Below are 23,543 nucleotides of genomic sequence, written 5' to 3'. Positions count from 1 at the left end.
ACAAATAGTGGTCTCAACAACGCATCAACACGGATGCTGCACAAAAAGTGAACAAAAAGAACAAACTCGTTTCCGATGAACTACTCAGGAAATACAAAATGGATTAAATTGAAATTTCGTGCAATTAGTTTTCACGATGTGTAGCATAAGTAGTTTGAATGGCGTGAGAAACCGTGGAGCTATGAATACAATATGATCGTAACAATCTAGTGTTTTAAACGTTAAAAATCCATGTTGACTTCCATTAGTATTGTATTTGTTGCAAATAAAATCCTGTATTGTTACGGTCATAATAGCTTGATTAATTGACGTTTTTTTATGAAATGAAATCTGATGATGCCAAACATCATGACAAATGAGTGTGCGAAAATTCATTTTAATGTAAAGTGTATTTCTTGAGTTGTTGGCCCCAAATCGGGTTTGGTGGTGGAGATCGAGACCACAATAATAGAGGGCGCGCCACATAAATAGTGGTCTAAACAACGCATCAATAAGGATGCTGCACAAGTGAAGAAAAAGAACAACCTCGTTCCGATGAACTACTCAAGAAATACAAAATGGATCAAATTGAAATTTCGTGCAATTAGTTTTGATGATGTGTAGCATGAGTAGTTTGAATGGCGTGAGAAACCGTGGAGCTACAAATATAATATGATCGTAACAATCTAGTGTTTTAAACGTTAAAAATCCATGATGACCTCCATTAGGATTGCATTGGTTGCAAATAAAATCCTGTATTGTTACTTTCATAATAGCTTGATTATTTGACGTTTATTCTGAAATTAAATCTTTTGATGCCAAACATCATGACAAATGAGTGTACGACAATTCATTTTAATGTAACGTGTATTTCTTGAGTTGTTGGCCCGAAATCGGGTTTGGTGGTGGAGATCGAGATCACTATAATTGAGGGCGGGCCGCATAAATAGTGGTCTTAACAACGCATCCACACGGATGCTGCACAAGTGAAGAAAAAGAACATCCTCGTTTCCGATGAACTACTCAAGAAATACAAAATGGATTAAATTGAAATTTCGTGCAATTAGTTTTCACGATGTGTAGCATCAGTAGTTTGAATGGCGTGAGAAACCGTGGAGCTATAAATATAATATGATCGTAACAATCTAGTGTTTTAAACGTAAAAATCCATGTTGACTTCCATTAGGATTCTGTCCCCCGGTAAAACTGTCCGGGGGGACAGAATTACCTAGGTAAAAGTGTCCTCCCCGGCCCGTTAATTCTGTCCCCCTCCAGGTAATTCTGTCCCCCAGGGTTTTTTGTCCCCCTCTTTTGAAACCCGGAAGGCCAGTTCTCTTTATTGTTTTTATGAATTCACTCTACAAGGTATACATTTTGGACTTTTAGTCTGTCCTTCATGAAGATCCCTGTTCTAAAATTCTACCATTTTGCGACAGACCAACAGGCTTGGAAATTCCTAGTTTTTGAGTAAAAGCCAGATATCTATTTCATGATAACCTTATGGAGACGTATTCATCTATAGAAATTGCCCTGTGGAGTCGCACAATCTTTTGTTCCCTATTGTGTACATGTCTCCAGAGGGCACGGTGTGTCAGATCACACGTTTACGTTACACACATAGTGTGGACATTCCTTTGTTTTCGTGTAGTTAAGAAAAACCTGTGAAAAAAACTCATTTGCTCACACTGTGAAAACTCTTTCAACCCAATTTGTTTCTATGATTCCCTTTAGTTTTTATTCATTTTGCCACCATTCATAAACCTAACCCATGTTTTCCAGAGAAGGGGAAACACTGTGTGGACGTGGGTAGTCCACACAACGTCGCTGCTACCTGGTTTATGTGGACCTCTTTTGTTCGGAAGTCCACACAGTGAATGTAGTGCTTGTAGACCGTGAAATAATTTCTGCAGTTCTGAGAAACAAACAACCATGGCTGGGAGTTGAGGGACCAAAACCAAGACATTAAGATTGGCTGGGCTCCTTGAGGCTACCAACAGGACCAAGGATGGACTCAAGATGTTATTCTGAACAGGCCGTAGGACACCCGGACTCCGCGGTGTTTCCAAAGATCTTGCTAGGATACAGACAGTCCTCAGTATCCGTGATGTATCCGCGCCCAACTCCCGATACACTGGTACGTTAGACTAAAGTTAAATCTTAAAATTGTATAAAGAAACTGCTCCAGATTAATTGTTTGAGTGTGAGTTTAAGAATTGCTTGAATAATTTTGTGAGAAGATAATTAAGAAGTTGTAGATACCTGTATTTTCTAATTGATCAGCCAAAGAAATCATATTAAGGAATTTAGTTATAAATATTTGTAAATAATTTGATGCGAATAGATTAAGTTCAGAACAAGAGAGATGAACTGGTGTTTCTTTCGTTGTTGGGCTGTAAAGTATATGGTTGTAGACAGAAGGGACACATTATCCTGGGAAATCATTGTTCTAACAATCGGGCTTTTACATCCTAGATCTGGAAAGCGCTATACATGCAGATCTTCTTTACAAAATAGGGGCGTCATTTGGGTTTCCCCTTCGCTCGTACCCCCGCCCTGCAAACAGGACGCTGGGATACTCTGATGAGCTTCACAAAATCTTGTGAAGGAAGTGGCCTATGACCTATGTATAAAGCATCTGGCTGCAGCTGTTTAAGACCGCAGTTAGACAATGTGCGCAAATGCTATCCGAAAACTTCCCATGGAAATACACACGTTCCATGCCGGATGTGATTTCTGTTTCATTGCGGATCATGTGGACAAAATTTTGAGCGTCGCGTAATGCAATCCGACTGTTCGTGACTCGAAATGGAGCCTGAGCAAGTGACGGGAATTGTAAGTTTGCAACACAGATAAGTTTTACAGAATTTCCTAAATTATTACGCTTTCAAAAACCTCTCTAAACTGGAATAAAAGAGTAATGAATCAGTCTTAACGGCCGTTTCAAACCTTGCAGAGTCATGACCGTGATGACGCGCTGGTCACAGGTCTCGCAAAATCCAACCAATCAGAGCGTGAATTCATCAGAGTATCCCAGGCCAGCGTCTTGTTTGCAGGGCGGGGGTACGAGCGAAGGTTCCCCCTTTTTTTTTACTCACCTTGTATAAACCAATAACCCCAATAACAAAAGCTGGAAGAGATTTGTTTTTCTTTTATGTGAAAGCTGAATTTATTGCCGATCACAGAGGGCTTGCCTAGTGTCCTCATTTGTGCCTATCATCTGCTCGGCTGGCCGCGGCTGGCCGGCTCCCCGGCTGTCTGTCTGGCTGTCTGTCTGGCGATCCGTCGTTAATTAATCTAGATCAAAAAACGGGCACTCTCACCTGAGACCGCAATGTAATCACATGTGTCATGTAATAGCGACAGGAATCACGTTCTGGCAAAGATAGAATAGCATTGACTATGCAAGGACTGTGCGATGGGAGCTCGAAAAGTCATCAGGAACTTTCGTGCGAAATTTGCAGAAAACGTGTTCGTGTGGCCTTATGAATTTTTCTGCAGGAGGGTTTACAAGTGATGAATACTTCAAGATGAACCTCATTTCTAAATTAAGGTCATTGACAGTATATATTGGCATAGAGCAGGGAAGTTCCTATAGCTCTGTGGTCAAAAATCCCCCTACTTTGCTCCCACAAACTTTTTGCTTTGAAAAACACCAAGGACACTGATGAGGCCTAATGGCTGTAAAGTCTCTCATATTAATTTAATAGAACAGAAATCGTAAGGGGTAAGACCCAGTATCTTGAGGTCTATGCTTGCCCCCTCTCCCTCCGTCCCCTCGCCGTTCCCCCATCACGAATTTTGGGAAGGCCGTCCAGAGTTGTTCATCAGTTTAAATGTCCAGGAATTAAATTTTACACTGAAGAATATTTGTAGCAAATATCCATTCCTCTGAAATGTATAAAAACTATGAGACACCCTCTCTTTTTTGGTATTTGTTTTTGCAAAGTGCACGTTTTAGCATTTAAAATATTTCGTGCTTTTCCTGACAACAGGGCGCTGTTCTGTGATGTCAAGTAACACACTCTTCAGATTAGGAGTTTTCTCTTCAAATTGTAAACCCAAAATTGTCATTTTTGAAAACATCTGTGCAAAAACATTTGCTTAGCACAAAAAAAAGTCTGGCTTATAAAAGCAGGTTACCAGCCAAAACTCCATGTGATGTATATTGCTCGTGATTAGTATTCAGCTGTTGTTTGCTATAGCATGAAAATCACGTGGAAATTTGACTTGTAAACTGCTTTTATAAGCCAGGCTTTTTTTGTGCTAAGCAATTTTGTTTGCTTCGCAGCGCCTTGAAATTGGGCCCCGATGGGCCAGGGGTTAGTGAAGGAACGCGCACGCGCCCATGGGGTCGAGGCTGGCCATACACTGGAACATGATGAACCACTGAAAACGGCAAAATAACCACAGCAAACTCCTAAAATTCTGGTGACTTTTTATGTTGAAGCAGTTGTGAAAGTGAAGTATACGGTGAATGACGTCACAATTTTGCTCATAATTATGAATATGGAACTTTGCATTAACATAAAAACCAAGGCTATAACTATGAAGATAAAAAATAAAGTGTAATGGAACACAAAGGTACATTTCAAGTATTGCACTGAAAAAAAATAGGCCTATTAATGTTACGTGCATTTTGTTTACAATGGGGGAGAATACTCCGTGCTTACGATTTTCGAACGTTGTAACATAGGTTTTCCTGAAATGTTCATTCACTTCTGAAAATCGGTCATTCGTTTTCGTTTGAAATTGAATGCATGTCTTTAATCCCATTTCAATTCAAACAAAAAAGTTAAATCGTTTTCATTGTATGTGCATTCGGTTTTGAAAAACAGACGGCCAATTATGTTACATGTGCATTCATTTACGCAAGCATAGGCCTACCATTTCGCGCAGAGTTCTGGAATACAATTTCGTGAATGCGCAATCAAAAGTACGTTTTTCTCAGTCAAAATAGCAGATTACATCACAGAACATTAAACAAATAGTGAAATAGAATGGTCAATGTTTGAAATCACCCTGTAAAAGCGAAAAAGAAGCCCTGTAAACAAATCTGAATGAACATAAACGAAAGGTGCTGCTCAATCACTTAATTATTGATTGATCTGAAATGGAATTAAATGCTCTGTTAGCGAAAATATGAACGCGTGTTCAGAGCAATTCTCAAATTCAGACGTAAATGAACGAACATTTTCAGAAGTGAATGAACATTTGAGAAAATTGGCCGGGAAAACCTATATTATCTTCTTTATCAAATTATCTCAACACAGTTTACTTCCAACAAACCTATGCAAACTCTACTCTTTTACGTATTTAATGAACAATCCATACACCATTTCACGCAAATTACAGTATACTGTGCAAATGGTATAACGCAATATCATAGTGCATATTTCACAGATGCACACATTATACTTTTAAATATAACATACATTAAACATTTTGTGTGTATATTATGTAATATAAACCACGAAGTGGGTGTAATATAATTATCGCAATATTCGCTTTTTCTGGTGTACTGTAAAATTGCGACTCTATGAAATAACGTCTCATTGTATGGAGGATTAACACAGTCGAGTCACATGATAATGTTTTAGTCTATATAAGATAGAACAGACCAGATTTCAAAGGAGTCAAAAATTTCGTATGAAACCCCCGACATTGTTTTCCACACACAAAAACAGTGGTTTTAATAACGTTTGTACATTATCCCCGAGCCCCGCCCCCTCCAAGGGCCCACCTTTAATTTACTGAAGGTGAGTAGCCTACGCCACTGCCACTGCACGTACGTCTTGTAAGCATTTTATTGAGAACATTAAATTTTGAACTTCAATGCTCAAATTCAATGCTCAAAATCTACATTCCACACTACCAACAGACCTAAGACCTGATGACGTCACGCTTTGTTTACATGCGCGCTAAGCACGTGACGTGACGTCATCAGGTCTTTAGATTTAGATTTAGATTTAGATTTATTTCCGTGCTTTCTGACACATAGTAGTAAACCAAATAACTAAATATAAATGAAGTAAACAATTCAAAGGAAATAAATGAACTGAAATAATTAAATGAAATCAGGTCTTAGGTCTATTGATACGTGCCAGCGTGGGTGCTTTGATAATAATGCAATTTACTTTTGCCAAACGTTTCTACTTGCCTCGGGCGGATACATTGTTTCAAATTAGCGTCCGGTGACGACAACGAACAGATACAGCGTAACGTCATACAACAATTTCGACAGTTAATAGTTGAGAAAATCAAAACATTTATTTTACTGTTACATATAATTGCATTATGCGTTTGCAAAGTTGTGTTAATAAGAATTAGGGCCTACACCCTTTTGTTAATCCCTGGTTAATGTTTAAAACCACGTAGGATCATTTGTAATTACCCGAAAGGTACCGACTTAATAACAAAGCGAAGATATAACTGGTATCAAATACCCTGTGAAATTATTCCGCCAGAAGCGGCATCGTTTGAAAGAAAGCTAACATTGAAGGTGGTTTCAAAATAGGGTACACTTTTTTGACGAATGTTAGCAACGGAATCTAGTTATTCGAGATCCGAAAAATACTAGTGAATAATACGTTTTCGTTGTTTTCTAAAAATGTATATTAATGTACATTTAGTATCCGCTGAGCCGAATTTCAACATGTTAGTCTGTTGTAATGCACCCTATCGACCAATTTTGTTGCTTCAAAGGAAAAGAAATGTACAAATAGCAAAATGAAATATGTACCTCTATACGCTTGTTTCAAATACGTTTGAGGCAGTCTCTTGATACGTTTAATGTTGAAGGCTTCAACCGGCCTCTTCTATCTATCTAATGTTAAGGGAGTAAATATGACTTTGTGCTTGGTCGCTTGTAAACAAGCACGTTAAAAATCCAGCTTGGGACCTGGACACGGATAACGGCCAAGCACATTTCGGTCAAATAGTCAAAACAAGCCAAAAGTGTTAAATTTCCAACGATTTTGTTTAACAATCTTACTTCCTGCTTTCTGAAACACCCCTCTGGCTGTGTTTATGGTATGTGCCTCTCGCGAACAGTATTAAAAATGTCCTGAAGAGATTGGCGCGCGGTGGCGCAGAACGCGGCGGTGCCGGTGTAGTGTGAATTTAGGACTCTATGAAATACGGCTCATTGGTAGTATTGCGCATGCCTAAGTGAAGATTGTGAACTTCCAACCAATAAAAGGATAAAAGGGACCAGATTTCCTAGGAGTCTAAATTGATGTAACACCGGGGGCGTGTTTAAAACCAGTTGGTATTTTATCAACGGTTTAAAACCACCCACGCGAGGTTCTCTCGACCAATAGGACAACTGCAAGACTGTGGCAGGTAAAGCAAATCAAAGATTATATTGCTTGAGGAAATTGAAGAAATTTCGTGTTGACAACAGGTTTTTAATTCTTTTTTGTAAGTCCCTTATCCAGAGTATTCTTACCTTTTGTTTCGTTTGTAACTTTGGTAACTTGTCAAAAGAAAACATCGAGAAGCTGGAAAGACCCAGGAAGATTGCCCAGCGCATCATCTGCGAAAACCTTCCTTGTATGAGCAGCGTGTTTTGTTGAAAGTTCCCAAAATAATGCAGGACCCCTCACATCCATTCTATAACCTTTTCAAATTCAACATATCAGGTATCCGTCTTTGCGTCCCACTAACTTCACGTTGTTGCACTTGTTTGTTCCAAACGCTATTCACCTGTAAGTATGTCTGTGAATAGGTACCGGTAATCATTGATATTACTGTAAAGAGCCGTCAATTCGTTTTAATATGTCATTTGTATGGAGTTGCCTTTTTTGTGTGTGTGCTATGTTGACTTCAGAATTTTTTGTGTGCAATTTACTGTGGTCCTCTCAATTTAAACTGTATTTTGTTGGTTTATTTTTAAGTGGGTTTTAGCGATCTGTGTATATTGTACTACATATTGGTTTAGTGATTTTGTGTAATGTCATTGTTCAGAAATGCCAGTGGAAGCTGAATCTCTATACTTTTTAGTGTGGATAATACACTTGAAACTTGAATTTGAATTTGAATGTAAAACTGTATAGGTATTTATGAATGATCATCATTATGTCCACAATATTTACCCATTGTAGAAATGAATTTTCATTACAAATTGAAAGGCAGGTGCCGCACAAACGATTGCTAACCAAATGCTTGCCTACTGCAATGGTGTGAATGATCACGAAGAAACCAGACGACCACCGTCAAACGATCCGACCCTATACAGGCTGGTTTAGGTAGTATCTCTACCAGATGGATGGATGGCATTGGGCCTTTGACACCGTCTACAGAAAACCTTGGACAACGCTTCACGAAACGGCTGGATTCGCAAGGAGTAGAGAAGAGGGTTGACGGCGCTGTTCATATACGTCAGGGTGCTCAGAATGACTCGGGTCTGAAATGTGGGGTAGTAGGTCGGGTCGTAGATCTGCCTCAGGAGCATGCATGTGGTCGGTATCCAGGATACTGCGGTCGTACCAAGCACCATGGTGAGCTTCTTGATCACCTTCAACTCCCGCCGGAGCCACTGCTTGCTTCGGCCGACCCCTTCGGCTCCGGCCGGTATCTGGTCAGATTCCGCCCGGAGTTTCTCCCAAACTACCCGGAAGATCTTACCGTACATGACGAACATGAACAGGAAAGGCGCCAGGCCGTTAATGTAGCAGTAAAACTGGAGATGCGCGATGTTGAAGACGTCTTTGAAGTCGAAGCACACGAAGGACGGGTCCTTGATGCCGTTGAGGCCGACAAAAGGCAACACGAACGCGGTGATGAATGTGTAGCTCCAGACGAATGCCAAGATACCACACACCCTGGCTGCGGTCATGTACTGATGCAGGGGGTAGACTATCTTGAGATACCGGTCTAGACTCAGAGCAAGAAGGGAGAACACACTAGCGCTTGATGAGAACATGATGGAGCACCAAAGTAGGAGACAAGCGTACTTGTTACCGGCTCGGGTGGGATTTAGAGTGATATCTACACCTGGTATCATGGCAACAGACAACAGCCCATCTGCAGCTGCCAGGCTCACAATGAACGAGTTCTCCAAAACCTGCAGAGTCTTGAAATAGGCGACCAGGACCAGCACCGTAGCGTTGGTGAAGAATATGACGAAAATCAGCATGAATTGGGTCGTGATGGAGAACTGGAGCCAGCCGGTGATATCCGGATAGGACGGGACCAAACCGGTCGGATCCGCCAAAGTGCAGTTTTCTGCGCCAGTGCTGTCGCTGCAATTGTCAGCCATTTCGCCGGCAGAGAAATTCATCTTTTTGAAGTCGAGCACCAATCTGATACCAGACAATTGGGGAAATCACAAGAAGGTGTATAAATTATTACAGCCTATTACATACCAAACGATGACCATTATTATAGGGAAATAGTTTACGCGTTGTCCATTATATTGGTTTATTCTAGGTTTAAAATGTACATGTATTTATCATAGGTCTTCTGGTCCAATCTACGGAACCCTTAAAGGTACATGTACATTCAAAACAAATCATCTCGCGCGCGAGATGATTTATCTTTTTTTGAATGTCCCTTTAGTGGCGCTGTACCAATGAAATTGGCACTCAAAATCATTCTGGGCATTTTCTTGTTCAAGATGTACTGTCCGTGGTTGACTGCTCTATGTTCCGACACCCCTATGTTCCGAAACCCCTATGGTTGCAGACCAGTAAATAAACTGCCATAGACTCCAATGATAAATGCCCCCACTTTAGGACTATAGAGGATTATTTATTTTTAATGATCGACCGAATAAAATCGACCCATGAAGTAATAATACGTTTTAGTTGTGTTCTAACAATTGTTCGTGGTCCAATTAGTAAAATTACCAAAATTCGTGGGGGTTGGATCAGGTAAAATTGTGTTTTTGTAGCGGTCATTAAAGTTAGAAAAAAATATCTGTGCACAAGCCTGTGTGAATACTTCCCTAGTGACCCATTAAAACAAAAATCTGTGCACAAGCCTTTGGAAATGTCTCCCTATAGTGCCCATTATTGGTATTACTGTTTTCCCTATTATATTGTTCGACAATGCTTTGTTCTGCCTATTACTCAATAACTGCTATTTTCTTCCTGCATGCACTTGTTTGTGCATGCGTATTTGAATAAGATGTACCTAAAAAAAAGTATCCCACAAAATGCAGCAACGCGTCTGTGTGCTCCCGAAGAAATTTGCATGAGAAAATGAAATGCTGATCAGAAATCACTGTGGTGCGAAATTGGTTGAAGCCGCGGCAAATTCGCCAAGACTCAAATAATTTCAAATTTGCTAAAACAAGAATAACAAAAGCTTGAGTCGAATAACGCATTTAAATTTGCTGATATTTGACGAGTTTGACTGGGAAAGTTATACTTTCACAAAGCTACAGCCTTAGGTTGTGAAATAAACAAAAAGCTATGCTTGTCTCACTTGACGACTGATCACTGATAAAAAAAAATGACTGCAATTTCAGCATTCCAAGTTTTCCAAATGTATTGCTCACCCAAATGATGTTTTCTTTACAGAATTTCGTGTGAGTTTGAGAGCATCGTATTTTTATTTTAAACAGTTAATTGGTGCATGCAGCCCGATGTATTATTATCTGCTTTGGTTTTACAAAATAATGCTTTGATTGAAAATTCTCATATCGTTTCAGTTTGTGGTAACACATGTGGTAATAACTACTGCTTAGAAGATATTTAGTTCTGAAAAGAACTTCGACTTTTGCTAAGTAGTTTTAGTTCTGATAAGAACAGTCCTGCTTTAAGTTCTAAAAAAACAAGTTCCTTTAGAACTTGAAGCAGGACTGTTCTTATCAGAGCTAAAACTACTTAGCGAAAGTTGATAATAAGCAGGACACGTTCTTTTCAGAACTGAACATCTTCTTAGCAGTAGTTATTACCACATGGTGTTACCGCAAACCGAAACGATATCGATACTCCACCATGCAAAGCCTCAAATCTTATATTGAAAATTCTCATTATTTTACCAAAAAACCAAACTCTAAATGTAAAAGAGTGACAACTTATACTCGAAAAGTGTTTTTTTCGTCTTGATGCTCTTCCAAAGAGTGGATGTCGCATGCGCTATTTTAAAGTGGTGTTTCGCTATGGATCGTAGCGAAAACCCACTCTAAAAGATGACACCTTCGCTCAAAAAGAGTGAAATTTCCACTTTTTTAAAGAGCATAGGCTATGTGACCCGCTCTGCAGAAATGAGTCTCTTCTGGCAAAACTCACGTTTTGAGTTCACTACATTAATAAAATGGGAATGAAATAAACGTCCATTGGTGTATAATGGACCTCTCCATGACATTGTTGTGCTTGTTTCATTCTGTCCAGTTTTTACAAAGCTGGAAACGTATCATTGGAGAATAATTGGTTTGAAACATGACAAATAATACTGTAGGCCTAACTAAGGCAAAAAAAAGTCTCCGGTTTCTGGTATGCGCGCGCGTCGCCGTAGCCATGCGCGTCGGCAAAATGAAAAAGTTTTTTTTCAATGAAAAATGATGTCTCAAAACCGCCAAACTCGCTGGTTTGACTGGAATCCTGCTGCTGCACAATTTTAACGTGTTTTTAGATGGGGTTATGATCGAGAATAAGCTTTATGTGGCCTATATGGTCTCCCATAATATTTGCACTAAGTTTAGTCGGGCACTATTTGCAGTCATCAGCCGTCATTTGAAGCAAACAAAAAACAGGTAAAAAAAAAGCCGCGTCGCCGCACCACTTTTTGGGCAAGCTCCATACCAGAAACCGGAGACTTTTTTTGGCCTAACCAAGAAAAGCACCAAACAAATCCTAATTTTGCTTTTTCGTACATTATTACAATTTCTTTGCAAGACATTTAAACTAAAACTATCAAACAACCAAAATATAACAAAAACAAAAAACTAAGTCCTTCCTCTACTGAGACAGTGTAACCCTTCTGTTCCACCTCATTGGGCTCACCAAGCTTGCTCTAGGATCTCAGCTACGTGGCATCCACACAGGATGCAACTTCACACTTCACCGATTTAGCTTTTGCTACTTAAGTGTTTTCTTTCTTAGATTTTAGGCACCGTCTTGAAGACGGTCAGAGAATACTGACCGGAACGTCGAGTTTATACCTCTGCTTCTTTACAGAACCATTCTCTTAGTTCAGAAATTATTTGCACATGGTGTTTCCGCAACCATTTCATTATGAAGTATCTCCACCATGCAAAGCCTCAAAGTTACTTAAAAACAGAAGACATTTTTTTTTTGATCAATATCCGTTTCAAAATGGCAAGAGCCTAAATTCAAATTATGCGACATCGGACTCACTTTTGCAGGGCGGGTCACATTATGGCGGACAACTCTTGTGGTTTTTACACTTTTTTAACATTTACACAGAACGGGATTAAGAAAAATTGTATCTTTCTTACCTTCAGTCAGAGCTTCAGCTTGGATGAAGACGGTACAGATTCAATGAGTTTGCTTGGAGTTTGCTTGGAGATGTTTCCCGTTTGCGTGATGCCTGTCAGAATGGCTGCAGCGTAACTTTCTTATCCAATAAAAGGAGTGACAATTGTACACATTTTGTGAGCAAAAGCCGTCTTATCTGATTGGCTGCTCTATACTTTCGGGGCTAGTTTCTGCGCTGATACGGACCAATGGGAATCAGTAATGAGGCTTGCGGTGGTTTTCGACGCCTGGCATAATTGGGTACATTAATTGGGCCTCTGAGATGGTCATCAAGTTGAGATGGTCATCAAACACGTCAATAAAAGGTCGCTGTGCCGGATACTTAGTTGCAATTAGGCTATCATCTCACAAAGGTGAGACACGACTTACGCAAGTGAGTGCGTGAGCACCTTAATGAGACAAATCCCCGCCTGTTGCAAGCCAAATTCAAGAAAATCAAGTCCTCAGTGTAAACCTCTTGCTCATGGCGCCCTCACCAGGGACAAGTACAACGGAAGTACAAAGTGCCCATAGTGCTTATGGGTATCACTGAAAGCAAAGAGCTGCACCCCGATGGGTCTCTATTCGCTCTTTCACACTTATGGGCATACAGAGCCTCGATCTGGCAACTTTACACAATAAATATAGCCGGTTCAGCGTTTCCCGTGTCGGGGTTCAGATCACTGAACCGGCTATTTTTATTGTGTAAAGTTGCCAGATCGAGGCTCTGCATGCCCAATGGCGGTGGGTCAGCCCACCAAAAATTGAAAAGAAAATGAAAGGTGACATGTTGATCATCATTTTTCTGTGCAGCCTGAACACTTGTGAGAGTTCCGAGTATTTTAAAAGGAATTATAAAAGTATGGGGATTTAACTCTGCACTGGTGTGTATGGGAGTGTTTATACTGGGGTGCACCCATCAGGATAACTACAGTCATATACATGTGACGTCCTTTCTCTTAAATGTAGTTCTCCCATTGTACACAGCGCCCTCACCGTGTTCTGGTTTATTTACATCCACAGCGCCCTCACCGAGTTCTGGTTTATTTACATCCAGTGAAAAATGAGACGACAAACGTATGCCCTATACCGTGCGCATCACAGAGGTCCGGAATAAATATTCTATACATTGAGGGCGCTCTATGCGGGGATAGACGAATTTCAAGATGAGACCATTGGTGGAATTTTGATCAGCTTTTGTAACGTGATTTTAAGGATGTGCATAATGATCCAGGCAAAATCCCTCCATGTTTGACTCCTCAAGAAAATTCACTTGATTCGACTGCAACTATAGAGACAAGACGCTCAGAGTAAAATGATTTCATTGGAATTGATCACTTTCTGCTCCAGACGTGCCTTTTTCGAACTCTTTTAATGTAATTATTTTTCACAAAATCATGTGGTCCCTGTAGTCACCTCCAGTAGGTATTTCATCTTTCAAAATATGAATTCAGACGTACATGGCTAGCGTTTCTCCGTTTATTCTTTACTTTTACACTTTTATGCTTTATTCTTAAACTAGACTTGAAATAAACGGTGAAAATAATGTGAAGATTTACAACTAGCAATAGAACAATAAAAAAACCAAGGTTTCCACTAGTTTTTCAACTAGTTTAAAATCAATATTTGCTAAAAAAAAAAAAAAAATCAAACTATCCTGAAATTCTGTTTCTTTGAATTTTTAAAAGACTTATGATCGTCTTAATTAAATTATCGAATTTTGAATATGGTTACACACTAACTTTCATAAACCATACTAATATCAAGTGGAAGTTTTCCAAGTGAAAATTGACGAAAAAGTCAAAAACCTTAGATGTGAAATTTAACTTTTTGTTTAAGTGGGTTTTAGTACACTTATTCTACTGTTAATCTTAAAATCAGTCGTCCAAAGTTTCCAGTTCCTTTCTTGGTTTGCTGACCATTCCATACACATCCTGGGCATATAGACAGCTGCAGATCGTACCTGGAATAAAGAGGAACAACAATATGCATTTAATTGCCATATTCATTACATTGTGAAAGATTTGATTTTCGCCAAGGTGACTTATCTTATGAAATTAAAACAGAAGATATGAATATTGTTTTGTTTGATTCCGTAAGTCTGGATAAACCGAATGGAGGGGAGCCTAGTAAAGCTGGTTCCAGAGTGCAAAAACTGTATTCAATCGATTTCAACAATTTAATGGAAGACTTTCAAGTTTCCTGCATGTGTCCTACACAAGGCAATGGGTCGGCCTTACCCATTTATTGGGGCCACCAGATAACTCGAACCTTTGGGCCTTGGCGAGACTTGAGCAAGTCTCATTCACGAGTCAGTAAGTAAGTCAGTCTGCCAGTCAGGTGAAAAAAGGGATACACAGTCGACTCTCGTTATTACGAGGTTCTCCGGACTTTAATCTCCTCGTATTATCCGGAAGCTCGTCTTATGCAGAAAGTCATTTTACCCACGATCTTGTGCACAAACATGCAACGCAGGTGTTTTCTTGAAATGACCCCTCAGGCACCACCAAAAAACCATCAAGATGGGCTTCGATTTATTTATTTTTGGTTTAAAGTAAACGACGAAGAACAAAATGCAGTATGTAATGCCGTGATCCCTTGGTTCTTTATTTAGTATGATCCTAATAATTAACAAGCCCATGCAGGGGCAGATATGTTGGATAAGTCGTACTTACCAGAGCTATCCGCAGGTAGAGACCTCCCAGAGCAGGACCTCACAAATCTGCAAAGTGGCTTCGTCTTTAGGAATGTGAATAACGATCTCATCTCCTCTAATAGGTGGATCGCAAATGACGAGGTTCATCCCGCCGGGGATATTGGCCGACTCGGCGCTGACGGGGGAGCCGCACCGCTTGCGTCGTTGTATTCCCCCTACAAGCACCTCTGCTCCGGCCAAACGGACATCTACAATGTATGGAAATACAAAGATTAACGTCAGCTATGGAGAAAATAGTGTTTTTAATGACTGGTGTAAATACCCTTCAAGGGAATTTGGGCAACCTCGCAGTCAGATGCCCTGATTAAAAGAGACAAAACTGAATTTACAAAGAGCATTGGTTTTAGCCAGGTCCGTATTTCAAAAAGTTGCATTCATCTGTAAAATCTTACGATTAATCTCCAAGTTTAAACGTCATTAAACCATGGCAAATAATGGGAACGTATAGTGCATGACTCTTTGATAAATTGGCATTTTCATAACAGGCTGCATTATTTCGACCAAACTGGGCCAAGTAAACAAAAATGAGATAGAAATTCTTGAGTGATTAAAAACCCAGCAAATTCAGACAAGCTTTTATAACTTACAGCTACCATCCCGACGGTTCACAATGCCGACTTGCGCAATGCAGCGAGACTCAAGAAGATTCAACCTCCACCACGGGTGCCCTTCGGTTTCTGGAAATAACGGAGAATAACAAAGCCTCGATAAATTAATTGCCTTTGAAACGGGGAGTATTATAAAGCATGCAAGCCTATAGGTTTAGACATTTCATTGAATTTGACTTTTATTTAGATATTTCTATTGTACTGGAATACAGTTCTTAACAAATGTTATGACAATAATATAATTCATATTGTAGTTTTATTTATTTATTTATTTTTCTTTCGTATCATTAAGCCCTTACGATTTTCAAGTGTAACTTGTTCAGTTTTCCCTGTATCTAAATTCTGCGGTGAAATACGTCTAATGATTCCTCACAGTCGCATGAACACTGCATCCACATTAGAAAGTATTAGCTGTGCCGGAGGCCTGGTGGAGAGATCGGTTGAGGACAGTCGAACCAGGACTCAGGTAAAGGACTGAAAACAAGATCCACAAGTCGGCCTGGGTGGGATTCGAACCCGGGTCATGGAGTTGAAAGGCGAAGAAACGTTTCACCAACGTGACTGTGTGAGTGTCAGCTAAGATAAGCGACCGACATACCTGTATGCGCGCAGGTTTCTCCGTTGATCAGGTCCGAGTTGAAATTCCCGTCCACTGCGTTCCCAGAAACGTAATCTACGCCGTTGAAAGTCAGAGTGGAACTCTGCTCTGTTAGAGGGTTGGCGAAGTCTACCAGTGTAACAGGAGAAGCTGCAAGTCATATCGAAGTAAAGAAAGGAGATATCAGAATGTATACAGATCTTTTTTTTTATGAAAACCGATGAGTTCGATTTACAGCATACACATTATGTACGAAAAAAGGTTGTATTAGACACTACGTATTTAGACACTAACAGAGCAGTTAAATTCGTGAACCCCCAAAACATAGCCTTTTGAACGTCGAGTTGCTCAGGAAATATGCTCAGTATGATTGAAATGTTAAATCATAACGAAAGAAGAATTTCTAAACTTCATATCAGTGAAAAAGACGCCGTCATCGATGCCAAAACCACAAAATTGTATACTGGTAAAGCAGACCTTTAAGTCTGAAAGAAATCGTTCGAAATGTCCCTAAATCTATGTATTTATATCAATTTCTAGGAATTTACAAAAAAAATGTTATTTCACGAGTAGTTGAACGCATTATCATCTAAGTATATTCCGAATTTCAGCTTAATATATTGTTGCTAACGCTTGTGTTACAGCGCGAACTATCTGTAAGGAAAATCTGGACGGGATTTGTTTTTCCGGCCGAAACCAAAAAGGGTGATATTTATCAATTAATAACTCGTGAAGGAGGCTTTTATGCAAATTGTTATTGCACACCATATGGATAGGAACCTTATTGATATTTGTGGTGCTTGAAAAACTTGGCAGACATTGCTAACGCCAGTGTTACAGCTTTCAAATTAGCCAGGCCTTCTTTTTCCGAATTCAACGAAAAGTAAAGAACATATCACAACGAGTTTTAGCATATCGCTGCATCCGTTAAAGGGAATAATAGCTTCAAAAAGAGGAAAATTATCCTGGAAACTTCTCCGCTTGAGCTGCCCCCTACTTGTCAGCTGAAGAGCAATGAGACGGGGAAAATGTTGACTGTTCACTTTTTATGTTCACAAAAACATCCTATCGTTTACGATAACGACTGTCATGTAATTTTTCGGGAGAAGTGAAATTTACCTTCAACATTTGCCATTCTCTTCCACGTTACGCATATGCCTTCTGTGGCCGACCTTCGCAAGCAGAACCCGCGCCCAGCAGGGCACTGATACGGCGATCGGTTAGAGGGATCACAGGCTGAGAATAAAGCAATGGTATTCAAATATTAGTTTTACCGCACGATAACACCATGCGGCAATACATTGGAATCGTGAACATTAAAGCTGATTAAATAACCAGAAAATTAAGAAGAAACATTGTATTAATACTCCACGGAAAACTTAGCGATGGGAAACACATTTTCGGGGTGAAACACAAATTAGCACGGGGAATTGATTGTGGTCCGAGGGAAGGATTGTAAATTGCAGCCACCGCTTTCTCCCAAAAATAAAAGACGGACTGAAGTTCAAAGAGAAGAAAAAAAGAAGAAGGACATGTTACCTTTGTTAGTTTTAGCCGCGAAGACAGAGCCCAGGCACACCAGAACGACCAAGCAGATATAAGCCTTCATCTTGACTGCATAAAGATACGTTAACCCAGAATTATAAGAGCGGCAACCACAACAAGAACTAGAGGTTCGCGTTTGTTGAGTTACAAACACAAAGTGGTCGGGCCGGCATCTATTTCATATGTCTTAAACTTTGCCACAATAATCAACTGAAAATCATTTTAAAACATTTTTCAACCTGCCGCTAGAGGCCGTTCTAACATGAAGTCACCGGTATTTTTTGTCTAAAGTACAAACTGGCTGGAGACTAACATCGCTGAAAGCAAATGCACATCTTTTTCCAACTTTTAAATTACAAGGCACTTCCGGTTTGGACCGGAAAGAAGGGTCAAGTAAGTTTGCAAGTCCCATACACAGCAATATCAGATCTCCCCCTAAAGCTATAATAAATTTAATACAGCTCAATGGATCTCTCACAGTTGATTTTCAAATATTAATTACGTGGTCTCAACATATATGCACACCTAAGCTACTGTATTGTAAACTCATCAAGTACAATCGTAAAAAACCCGTATCTCTAAAAGTAAAATTCGCACACCATTGGCGTAATGCAAAGTATTGCTCGCCATACCTATTCACCCCAATATGCACGTTTAAAAAAAACCGCCTAGTTGGGCACCCGTTAAAGTTATGTAGCGCCCTCTAATTCATATGGCATCTAATTCATGTGTTGCGCCCGACCACTCAATGATACTAGTTCCATACCCAACCTCGTCAACAGGGTGTCGAGCAGTACGCGCCCACCTCTGCTCTCTCACCCTGGTATTGGATCATTTGCATGTGCAAGATTATTGAACACATATGCAAATGAGGAATAGCCTGGTGCCTGCATGTGCATTACATAAGCGTTTGATTTTGTATGCGGTATCTGGGGTAAAAACAGCATCAATTCGTCGCGCCGGAATTTGTTTAACTTAAAATGTTACAATCTGGCCCGCCAATATGCAGTATCACATTTTCATATTAATATAAGCAAACTGGAAAGGAAAGGAGTGTTATTGAGAAGGCGTGGACGTTATTATTACAAAGCACCATAAAAACACGTAATGTACGTTGGAAATAACAGCACCAACTACACGATATAAATCCATTATTAGCAAATTGCTTTATCGAATCAGGACGATGGTGGTTCCATACCTGCATCGGGCATCAATGGATTTTCCTGCCATGTTGCCTAAATTGAATTCTGTATCTGCATATGTCTAGATTTGAACTTTCTATTAAAAAACACAATATTCAAGCAACTGTGGCGACTATCTTATCCAACGTAAAGACACTTGTGACTTTATACACGTACACAATGGTAACTAAATCACCAAGTACACAGACTTGATTCAATTGCCTTAAATCGGTATCTTACAAAAATAAGTTTAAACTAGAGGTTCGCGTTTGTAATGTTACAAACGCAGAGTGGTCGGGCAGACAACTATTTCATTAGACACTGCCCAGTTAAGTTTGAATATTTTTATGTCAGAACAAAGGATTACGAACTTCAAAATTTCCAGTACAATCAATCATTTTGTAAAAAAAAATGCATCTTTTAAAGAATATGATAAATTTCAGTATACATTTTAGGTACACGTGCACGTTGTTTCCAGTTTGATGACGTCATCAGTCAAGGGACTACTGATTTAGTTCAAGGAGGATACCTGTTTATCATTAAGTAAAAATAATGCATGGAAATGTGGAAATTACAAGTGTATGTAATAATAACACCCAACTTCCGGTCTGATCCTGTAATGATTATAAAATCCTGCAAATTCATTTGTGGTTGCTCACGGAATATATAGGGACAATTTGGCAGAATTTTGCTTGAGGGCTTTAAAATTTGAAAAAGTTAAACTCGTTTTGATGTTCCGCTGGAGGGTGTCCTTTCGGGGATGACGTCAAAATTATGTTTTTTTGTGTTTGGCATCCCTCACTTAACACTTTCATAATGTACTTGTCTGTTGTAAAATGCTTTTGTTTTAGTTACGATTAATTTAGGTCAAGTGGTTTTGTGCCCGGGAACACCGGAAATGAGTAAGTTGCTCAAGGCACCGTCTAGTAACCTCACGAAAACAATTGAACACGAAGAGATTTTGCTCAAACTATTTTGTCAAATTGTGCCCTGAAATCGCTTGTAATTTGATACCTGATGACGTCTTGATGACAAAAAAAATGTATAACATCATCTTCGTAACATGGTACAAGTTCGTCCCCAACTGGCTCTCATAGGATATAAAGCGCACGTTAGCAACTTGTGTCGTCAATTATGTCTCTGGTCTATACCCTAATGAGCTTGTTCGCATAGCTTCCCCGAGTCAACTCGGATATGGTAATCCTGGTGGAACCAACAAGAACCAGTTGAAACCAACTGACCAAACCAGTATTAACTGATAATCCTTATGCACTGTTATTTTGGTTGTGTAAAAATCAAACGGTTGTGTACTATATGAACCTAGCAACCCGTTGTGTAAACTGTTCTTTACACAACTTGTGTAAAATATTACACAACCTGTTCAATATTTGTACACAACTAGTTGCTAGGTTCATATAGTACACAACCGATATGACAGTGTGGAATCAACAGGAACCGGTCAAAACTAAATGAATAAACCAGTAATGACTGGTAATTCTGATGGGATCAACAGGAACCAGTTGAAACCAACTGAATAAACCAGTAATAACTGGTGATCCTGATGGGACCAATAAGAACCAGTTGAAACCAGTTAAACTTACCAGTAAGAACTGGATACATTGGAATTACAGGGAACAGGAACCAGTTGAAACCATAGCCGAACCAGTTACCTACGGGTAATTCTTACTGGATTCATGAATTCTACGTGACAGGTCTGTAAGACGAGCGTTTGGCATATTTGTACAGATAGGCTAACACAATGTAAACTGCCGCGTCCATATACTCATAAAGTAAGTTACTTACATGAAGTTGACGCTGTTGTGCTCCTGAAGTAGAGATAAGCTTGCTAGTTGACGACAATCGCCGGAATATCTATTTGGAGAAAGGACCAGACCTTTTATACTTTTTGGAGATGTAAATGGACGGTGCAGAGCTTACGAATGTGGTAACGAAGGACCAATAATTGAGAGTGGTATCAGTAGACGTTCCAGATTGGCTGAAAATTATAAGATGTGAGCTCCAGTGAAAGCCCCACCCACGCTTCTTGACCAATCACAGCTGCGATTAAAGACTGACATGCGTGCACTAAAGTGCACCATGCATTTGCGTGCGTTTGACGCACGGGCTGGCACGTGCAGTGGGGCAGCGGATGGTGTCACGTATAGACTTTAGTATAGACTTTCAAAACGTATTGTTACAAACAAACAGATACATGTTATTCATTTTTAGAAATAGTTTTATATCAAGCAGAATGTGTTGATTTGTTGTATTTAGAAATACCTATCAAGGCATACGTACAGTCGTACACCCTTAAAAGAGTTAATTCGTCTATAAGAGACAAAGGACAAACATTCTAATTTAAAGATGACATTGTGCAATGACAAGAAACGTCTTTGCTATCACAAGAGTCGATTAAACGTCATTTCCTACAATTACTCGTATCAGCAAACTGTAATTGATCATAAAACCAGTAACTCGAAATTAATCGTTTCGACGAACATTATTTTTGATATTAAAACAATATTTTACACTACAGATTCAATTGAGACAAAACAAACTTCGTTTTGTATGAATCCTTTTTTGTAACGTATCTGGCAAGTTATTTATCATGTAAACTGGTTTGTTATGGTTGTCAGCCGCTAGAAGCAGACATATCAGGACAAACAACGAAACGCAATACTTGACAAAAGTTACCATCAAAAGCGTTAAAGTGACTGCCTCAATAAGTACGTAACAATTCTGCAATGCTCGCTCTTGAACACTTACATAATCTTATGTTTTATACTCAGTCCAATTTAAAAAAAAAACCTATAATTTTCTCTTACAAAATGTTTGGATTCGAGTAATCACAATATGTCGCAAGAAGAATCAATGAAACAGTATACAACTAACATTCGGAGATGTAACGTATCTTGTGACAAATATAATGGCACGCCTATAAGACATAGGCCTACCTTTTTTTCTTTTCTCATTTAGCCCCCTTTCATAACCTTCTTGGCCTTTTTTTTTAAAGCCTTTTTGCAGTAGGATATCATTTCAAGTTTATTTTACTTAATTGGTCGCCTTGCTCAGAGCTTTTGAACATGACAAGTGACACTAATACGTTACCAAGCTGATCTGATACGTTACTTACCAGGTTGATCAGATACGTTGTCAGGTTGATCAGACTGCTTAATAAACCACCATTTTCCGTGAAAATCATGTGTTCGCGGGCTTATTTTTTTGTAAAGTCGTAGTGCTGTACGGCCTTAAATGTTCTTGCTTTAGATTTATATCTATACTTAACAATTTATAGGTTATGTCCTTTAATGTTAACACAAGTCAATGAAAAAAATAAGTATCTTTTCAACACTCTACTTGACTGTGCGAATGTGAACACTCTCAAAAAGCTGGTAAATTTGGTTGGTAGAAACAGTTGGTTAAAATTTAAACCAATTTTTCCAATGTTGCCCAACGTTGGGTATTTTTTTTTAAACAACTGTTGGGCGGTTCACCTGGTAAACAGCAGTTGGCTAAAATTAGTCATTCTACTAGTACCCAATGCTGGCTAAATTTACCCTTATTCAAGGCAGAATAAAGAGAAACTCTGCGTATTTAGTCTTTTTTTTTTTCATTATTAAATTCGATGGACTAAATTCAATTTTTTGATTGGCTACCACGAAAATCATGGATTTCCCCCCTAACAAATTCGTCAAAAGTCTTAGAATAGAAATGAAATTTAATTTGAGCTGTCACGGTGCTCAGTTTAAGAAGCTGTTTAAGAAAAGCAGGCCTATGGTAGTTAGGTTCTTGGAGAGTCCATGATATATATAGCACTGTATATTCGTTTTGATATCCGTCCCCTTAGTGGCGTAAACCTGTGCCGACGACTGGGGGGGGGGGGAGTGACTCCCCCTAAAATTCTAAAACCATACCTACGTAGCAAAATTCAAAAAGCGGTTAGCGGGAGGGAGGGGGGCTGAACACCATTCGTCACTATACGTAGCACTGCATGAAGACAGATCAGCGACATGAGTGTATGCTACTGCTGTTTATGGGCATTTTACTTCAATTACTGACTTAATGAGTAAAGTTGATATTTTCCTGTCGATTTTTTAAATTGGCTACAATTTCTTTCTGTCTGGGTGTATGTGTGTGGGTGTGTGACTACAAATTCGTATCCTTGTGGAGACACACACACAATAGGGAACAAAACATTGTAAAGGTCTCCACAGGGCAATTTCTATAGATGAATAGGTCTCCACAAGGTTTTCACGAAATAGATATATGGGTTTTACTCAAAACACTTGGGGCGCTGTTCAACTGTAAACGAAGCCGTATACAGAGCACGGATCTGATAGTACATAATATTTTAAGGCACCTTTCCGGTGGTTTTGTCAAAATTTCTGAAAAATTAACAGTTCCAAAATTACTCAGACAATCTTGTTCCCCTACCCCCGGCTCCGCACAAGTGACCCCCCCCCCCCCCTGTTCTTCAATCCTCTTGTCCGC

General features: G+C 39.5%; 2 protein-coding genes and 1 long non-coding RNA gene across 3 annotated transcripts; all 3 read right to left on the bottom strand.

Annotated features, from left to right (window-relative positions):
• Positions 1-7,276: 7,276 nt before the first annotated feature.
• LOC119731628 (adenosine receptor A2b-like) lies at positions 7,277-12,472 on the bottom strand. Its single transcript, XM_038204827.1, has 2 exons — positions 12,386-12,472; positions 7,277-9,281 (listed from the first exon to the last, which is right to left on the bottom strand). The coding sequence occupies exon 2, from the start codon at positions 9,257-9,259 to the stop codon at positions 8,222-8,224; it is 1,038 nt and encodes a 345-aa protein (XP_038060755.1). The 5' UTR covers positions 9,260-9,281; positions 12,386-12,472; the 3' UTR covers positions 7,277-8,221.
• A 1,759-nt stretch (positions 12,473-14,231) lies between these two features.
• Positions 14,232-17,476, bottom strand: LOC119731560 (fucolectin-1-like). Its single transcript, XM_038204740.1, has 5 exons — positions 17,446-17,476; positions 16,327-16,476; positions 15,708-15,797; positions 15,080-15,308; positions 14,232-14,367 (listed from the first exon to the last, which is right to left on the bottom strand). The coding sequence occupies exons 1-4, from the start codon at positions 17,459-17,461 to the stop codon at positions 15,085-15,087; spliced, it is 480 nt and encodes a 159-aa protein (XP_038060668.1). The 5' UTR covers positions 17,462-17,476; the 3' UTR covers positions 14,232-14,367; positions 15,080-15,084.
• A 403-nt stretch (positions 17,477-17,879) lies between these two features.
• On the bottom strand, positions 17,880-20,958 carry LOC119731614. The gene is made up of 2 exons (XR_005271473.1): positions 20,856-20,958; positions 17,880-17,940 (listed from the first exon to the last, which is right to left on the bottom strand). It is a non-coding gene; the product is annotated as an uncharacterized LOC119731614 (long non-coding RNA).
• Positions 20,959-23,543: the final 2,585 nt, after the last annotated feature.

The sequence above is a fragment of the Patiria miniata genome, unplaced genomic scaffold (assembly GCF_015706575.1).
Source record: "Patiria miniata isolate m_02_andy unplaced genomic scaffold, ASM1570657v1 HiC_scaffold_24, whole genome shotgun sequence".
Lineage (NCBI taxonomy): Eukaryota > Metazoa > Echinodermata > Asteroidea > Valvatida > Asterinidae > Patiria > Patiria miniata.
This window is presented reverse-complemented; position numbering and strand designations above follow the sequence as displayed.

Coding starts and splice junctions, on each gene's coding strand:
- LOC119731628 (XM_038204827.1), bottom strand. CDS start 9,259: ATGAATTTCTCTGCCGGCGAAATGGCTGACAATTGCAGCGACAGCACT.
- LOC119731560 (XM_038204740.1), bottom strand. Junction 15,798..16,326: donor AGAAACCTGCGCGCATACAG/GTATGTCGGTCG, acceptor CGTTATTTCCAG/AAACCGAAGGGCACCCGTGG. Junction 15,309..15,707: donor GAACCGTCGGGATGGTAGCT/GTAAGTTATAAA, acceptor CATACATTGTAG/ATGTCCGTTTGGCCGGAGCA.